General features: G+C 45.6%; 1 protein-coding gene across 2 annotated transcripts; it reads left to right on the top strand.

Moving 5' to 3' along the window:
• RB195_005078 (uncharacterized protein) lies at positions 1-351 on the top strand (the record flags this gene model as incomplete). Of its 2 annotated transcripts, XM_064177372.1 has the most annotated exons (2): positions 1-12; positions 97-351. In XM_064177372.1, the coding sequence occupies 2 exons, from the start codon at positions 1-3 to the stop codon at positions 349-351; spliced, it is 267 nt and encodes an 88-aa protein (XP_064034496.1). The 2 variants fall into 2 exon arrangements, with proteins under 2 accessions (XP_064034496.1, XP_064034497.1); XM_064177371.1 differs by having other exon boundaries at positions 1-351.
• Positions 352-6,453: the final 6,102 nt, after the last annotated feature.

Genomic DNA, 6,453 nt, shown 5'->3' with positions numbered 1-6,453 from the left:
ATGGCTGAAGGTGTGAGTACGGTCGTCATCAAAATCTTCCCCCAAGAGGTCGCTCGATTATGTGTCTCATATAAGAACAAGCATGACCTTTTCAAGGTGTACAAGAAATGGATCCGACAGTTGAACCTTCCAAGCAACGAGGTCTACTGGTGCGACAGCCAGGGCGATCATACAGGGATTCGGAGCGCAGATGACTTGATTGGAGCAGTCAACGACTTCTATGTCACGAAGTTGTTCACGCCACTCGACGAAGATTATCTCATATCGTGCTCGGATTCCGAGGAGGATCATTGTTGCCGTGGACGGAGCCAGGAAAAGAAGAGAACAACAAACAGCCGACCTCACCATTGAACAAGATCCACATCAGCTTCACATACCCGCGAGTGCTGAATCCGGAATGTTTTTATTTATGTACATACTTGCCAGTATTTTGTGAACTGTTGAATAAATAGGCGACTTCTCGTAGTGTATAGCACAGTGAAAGCACAGTGAAAAAGTGATAACTCAATGAAAAATCAGAAGATTTACTGTCACAAATTGAAAAGAGGGTAAAGTGATCAGAGCTAATCAACGACTTTAGAAATTTTCGGTTAAAATGATGACAAATTTAAAGGAGGAGACAAGTTTGAAATAGTTTTCACGTGCAAATTATCAATTAGTCACGACTGGAGGAGTATGATTCTCCTGTAATTTTACCTAAGCGGTAACCAAGATTACTGTTGTGTCGCTTTGTTTAGGCATTGGCTGACTCGCCCTCGTCGAGTCATAGAACGAAAAGAAAAGAAAAAGCAAATGATGCAGGTTGGGCCAGCGTATACGAGTCTGATTGCTGCCTGCACTGCTTTAACTGAATGCAATCCAGCGTTCGAGTGTACGCATTGGGAACGTACGAGCTATATAACCCTCACTGTTATATAGAGAAAAATCCCCATACATTGCAAAAAGGTGCTGTCGTTCAGTGCGTCGCCAAAACCCATAACCAGAAAGGTCAACTAGCTGGGAGCATGGAATCTTTAGCAAGGGAGCATGGAATCTTTAGCAAGGGAGCATGGAATCTTTCCCAACAACCATTCGTTTCGTCACGCTGAACTGCCAAACACTATCGAGCCAACTCCAACAACCACCGCACCGCCCCCCGTCTCTCCCCCCGTCCCTCCCCCCTCCCCCTGTCCACGATTTTACGATATCTCTGCCGTTTGGAAATAAATTTGGAAACTTTTGGAAATTGGAAACAGGAATTATGTCTGTCTGAAAAAAAAAGAAAAAAATGTCTCAGAGATTGGCCCTTCAGCAGCTTCAAAAATTACACCACGTTTTGCGACGATGCTGAAAAAATGAGAAGAGAGTAGGTGCTTGGGCGATAGCTATGAGGAACGGTTACAACAACCAGGTGGAGGAATTTGGCTCAACGTCGTCTAGACGAGCCCCTATACGAAAGTGCGATCGCAGATGACGTAAACTCTGGATTGTAAGTGCCCACGGTCTACGGAAGCCGCTGACAACAGTAAGGGTGCCTTTCCTGAAGAACTCAATGCATTGACGTCCAAAATAACTAGCCAGCAGGTGGCCATTGTCGGAATCGACGTAAGTGCGAAGATTGGACTCGAACAACAATCCCATGGGCTAGGAAAATGATATTATCCAACGGAGTGCACGTCGGACAACGGTGACCGTCTGGTCGACTTATGTGAACAGACGGGCCTCATCATCGCTTCCACGTTTAAAAGGAGTCGTCGACGCCATCAGCTCCAGTGGCAGGAGTCAACCCTTTTAACGCCTGAAGAGCAGCGCAAGCGGAAGACGAGGATTCTTAAACTTCAGCTCGACCACGTTCTGGCGAGGAACATTCCTCAGTCAAATATCCGAAAATCTAGAGTTGTTTGGGATGTCACTTTCAACTTTGACCACCGTCCAGTTCTTCTCAGCTTCAAGATATAAAGGTTAAAAGAATAAAGTTTCTGGCGTTAATCAATCCGCTTGGGATGCGCTCCCACGTTCCCTTCAATTCAGAGTCGTTTGAGGTTTACGAACGTGCTTGCGGTGGCTAGCCGATGTGTCAGGTGTCTGGGAGTGTCTGGGAGGCTTTTATCCTCCCAGACAAGTCTGGTACCAATTTATCGACCCCGGAGGGATGAAAGGCTTGGTGAGCACTAGGGTGGATTCAAAGCTCCGATCTATCGTGCAGGAAGCGGAACCTCTAACCGCTACACCACACCCGCCCTTTCAAGATATAGGGTTCCACAAAAAAAAAAACCGAGGAGTTCCTCTTCAACCGAAAATCGACAATGCAGGTCTGAAAGACGAACAATGCAGAACGAATTTTCAAACCTAAATCTATTCATGTTGGAGTGCGGACCAAGGAGAAGCTTTACGTTGCGGATTTCTTGACAAAGTTCATCCAAGACGCTGCAGGGAAAACGCTCCCGGTCCAAATGTCGCGGAAAAAGTTTGCCTTTACATCGGCGCAGATAAGATCCACGTACAATTCTGTACGCGCCATTCGGAACACTGGCGATTCCAGCCAGGAAAAGCGTCTGAGAAGGAAGTAGCGTCAACTGCAAAAAACCGCGAAAACGAATGGACATCAAGAACGAAGGAGTTTGAAAAGGCGTGGGAGGAGATGAACCCGATGAAAACCGGAAACCGATGCTTTACTAAAAGAGCATAGTGGCAAAATGAAAAGATGTTCTCCAGTCCTCAACACTGCCAAGTGGCTGTCGGTGATGCAACCGGAGATTAAAAGGAGAAATGGTTAAATATCTTCTTCTGTTTTGGACTCGTGAAATGACAAAGATCATCCGTTTAATATAGATAGACGAAAAGATACCTGACTCGTGGAGATACGCTATCACAATCCCCTTCCACAAGAACTTATCCGTCACGGTCCCTGGAAATTATCGAGGAATCTCCTTGCTGCGCGTTATGTACAAAGTTTTGGAGTGGATTATCTTAGACTGGCCTATTAAACATCGCGAAGAAACAACGCGCAACGAGCAACTTGGCTTTCGTCCTGGCCGATCATCTTGACCAGGTGTTCATCGTTAGGAGAGTGATCGAAATCTAGCAGCAGTATTCGAAACCAATGCAATTAGCGTTTCTGGACTTTGAAGTCGCTTTCGCTCCTCATCAAGGCCTCTCTCTCTCAATGCTCTCCGCGCCGATGGAGTACCAGGAAGGTTCGTTTGCTTGATTGATGACATGAATCAACGAACAACTGCAGTGCTGCAGTTCGGACACCAGCCAGATGTGCAACAGCGTTTGGGGTGGTAACTGGGGTAAGACAAGGGACAGTGGCAGGACCCTTTCTGCTCAATTTCCGCATCGAAGACATTACACGAAAAATAGTAGACAGTCAATGTCCTGTCGATATCATACTTGCATCATCAAGACGGACTTAACGGATATCGTGGACCCTGAAGATTTTGTTGTATTCGCGGAAAGCAGTAGAAACTTCAGCATGTTGTTAATCTTGTGTCGAAGGTGGTTGCAGCTTATGGACTACGGCATGATAAATGCAAGCAAGTGTGGGTCTCTTCGAGATCTCTTCGAGATTCGAGGGAATCAGGGTGGACGGAAAACAGATAGAATTCGTTGAGTTCTGTTACCTGGGCTGCACGCTGAAGAACAACGGCAGCTACGAGGGAGATGTTCAGCAAAGATGCGCCAAGGCCACTTCAGCATTTAACTCCTAACGGAATGCCTGTGGTCGACCCCCATCACCAACGAAGTGATGCTACGATTTTATCTATCCGCAATTTGCACCACCATCGGAGACTTGGGCGGCACCATCTACGGTGATGAAGAGGCTTGATTGCACGAAAAGGATGCTGCTTACTCGGCTGTTTGGCTGCTTTTGGCCTAGGTATGCCAAATGAAGATCTTTACGCGGAAATTGATGTGGTTTACCGGCACATGACACGTGGAAGACATTAACATCTTGCACCCCCATCAAAGGTGGCTACATATTTCCGTTAAACCCTGCCATTGCTCGCGCGAGATTGTTAAGGGTGAATCGGTGATGGTTATAACCGGGCAACACCCCAGATATTAGAATCCTAAATTTTGTGTCTGTTTCGCGAGCTCTTTCGGGATCTTTATCGAAGTTGCGCAGAAATGGTGTTGAGGGTAATGTGTAGAAACCTGAAAATGTAACTGATACCTAACTAAAAATTGATTTTTTCATACCACTTTCAAAGATGTTGTTAGTGCTTCTTCTAACTTCTGAGTTCTAACTTGTTATCTCTGACAGTGTCCGTGCCGCTGTTCAACGCAGTACTGTCCAAGCATAATTACAAAATGACGTGATCTTGGTAAATATCCCAAATGCAAACCTCAAAAGCCAGCTGAAACAGATCATGAATCATGATCTGTTTCAGCTGTGTGTGTGTGTGTCTGTGTGTGTGTGTGAGTGTGTGTGTCAGTCACGAAATTCAAAAAGGGGGGTCCACAGGCGTCAGATACCTACAGAAGGGGGTGCGACGAGTCCACCGGCGTCAGATTGGTGCGCCGATGCCAGATGCCTATAGAAAGGGGTGTGACGGGTCCATCGGCGCCAGATACTTATAGAAGCGTGTGCGACGGGCCCACAGGCACCAGATACTTATTGAAGAGGGTGCGGTGGGTCCAACGGCGTCAGATTGGTGCGCCGACGCCAGATATCCATAATGTGGGGTGTGACGGATCCAACGGCGTCGGTGGACCCGGTCATTGGTGCGTAATAACTTCGTGTGCATTACTCAAAAGATAGATGGTATCAGCTGTTTCATAGGCGTCGCCACAGGGCGCTTTGCTCTTCACCTTTATGACTCCTCCGGGTGCATATTTCCTTCTTCGTTCGTCTCAGGTTTGTAGCATCCCGTCAAAAAGTGGAAACATTCATGCAAACGGCTACTTAAATAGTAGTAAGATGTTTACGTGATCTGATGTGAAACGTTATCTTTATCAGTAGGATGATGTCTTTCACGTAATTTCATGTTAAAACATCATTCTGTGATAACTTTTGGGAGAAATCAGGAGGAAGTTCGAGAAATACTTTCAAATTGTATCTATATTATTCTGGCATCGAAGGAGTATTTGTAGCTGATGGTAGAATATTCTCCAAGTGTGGAATTGACGCGTTTAGAAGAAAAGCTCCGTAATCTTTCGCCTTAATTTATAATATAAAGAAGAGGAGGAAAGCGTCGTTAAAAAAAAATCCAATTTTACAGAAAACACCACTACCATTAACGTTCATTGATCAGCGAAGGGGAGCGAAGCTAAAACCATCGAAAGTCCGGCTTTAGCCGGACATTCAGACTGACATATAACAATGGGATCATTCTGTCACGTGCGTGTGTGTGTCAGTCACGAAATTCAAAAAGAGGGGTGCGACGGATCCACCGGTGTAAGATTGGTGCGCCGGCGCCAGATACCTATAGAAGCGGGTGCGACGGATCCGCCGGCGTCAGATTGGTGTGCCGGGGTCTGATAGCTATAATATGGGGTTGGGACGGGTCCACCGGCGTCGCATTGGCGGCCGGCACCAGACGGCTACAAAATAGTCTGAGACGGGTCCACCGGCGTCGGATTGGTGCGCCGGCGCCAGATACCTATAGAAAGTGGTGCGAGGGGTCCTTCTGAAGAACGCCTCCTCCGTTCTTCAGAAAGTGCAAACACGAATGCAAACTGCTGCTTAAATAGTAGCCAACTGTTTACATGATCTGATGTGCAACGCTATCTTCATCAGTACGATGATGTCCTTCACTTCATTTTGTGTGAAACATCATTCTGTGATAACGGCTGAGAGAAACAAAAGGAAAACTCATACTTCGAGTAATATTTACAAATCGTGCCTACATCAGGTTGGAAACAAAAGAGTGTTTGAAGCTGAAGTTAGAATAATCTCCAAGTATAGAACAGACGCGTTTAGAAAGAAAACTATGAAACTTTGGCCTTTATTTATAATAAAAAGGAAGAAAAGAGGAAGAAAGCGTTGAAAAAAAGAAAAAATTTAATTTCAGAGAGCAAACAGAAGAATTTCAGAGAAAAAGAGAGTAAATGAACTACTATTAATTTTCATTGATCAGTGAAGGGGAGCGAAGTTAGCCACACAAAGTCTGAAGCCCGGCTTTAGCCGGATGTTCAGGCTGGTATTATATACCAGGATGAACGTCCGGCCAAAACCAGACATCAGGCTGTTTTGGTGTTCGTTTCGCTCGCCTTCACCGATCAGTAAGAAATTAGAGAAATAACAGTAGCTAAATGTGTGTATGTTTGTGTGTGTGTGTGTGTGTGTGTGGTATCGTTTTTAAGAGAGATATATACATAAGAGAAGATCATAAGGCTCATTAGGTTCCGAAAGATTGAAACCAGGAGAGATTAGAAGAGGCAAGTTTTCTGTCTAAGCCTTCATCAGGTACATTAACGTATGTGTGTGTGTGCGGTTAAAATCCCGTTTTAGCCGTCAGGAGTGCA

This window comes from Necator americanus, chromosome I (assembly GCF_031761385.1).
Source record: "Necator americanus strain Aroian chromosome I, whole genome shotgun sequence".
Taxonomy (NCBI): domain Eukaryota; kingdom Metazoa; phylum Nematoda; class Chromadorea; order Rhabditida; family Ancylostomatidae; genus Necator; species Necator americanus.
This window is presented reverse-complemented; position numbering and strand designations above follow the sequence as displayed.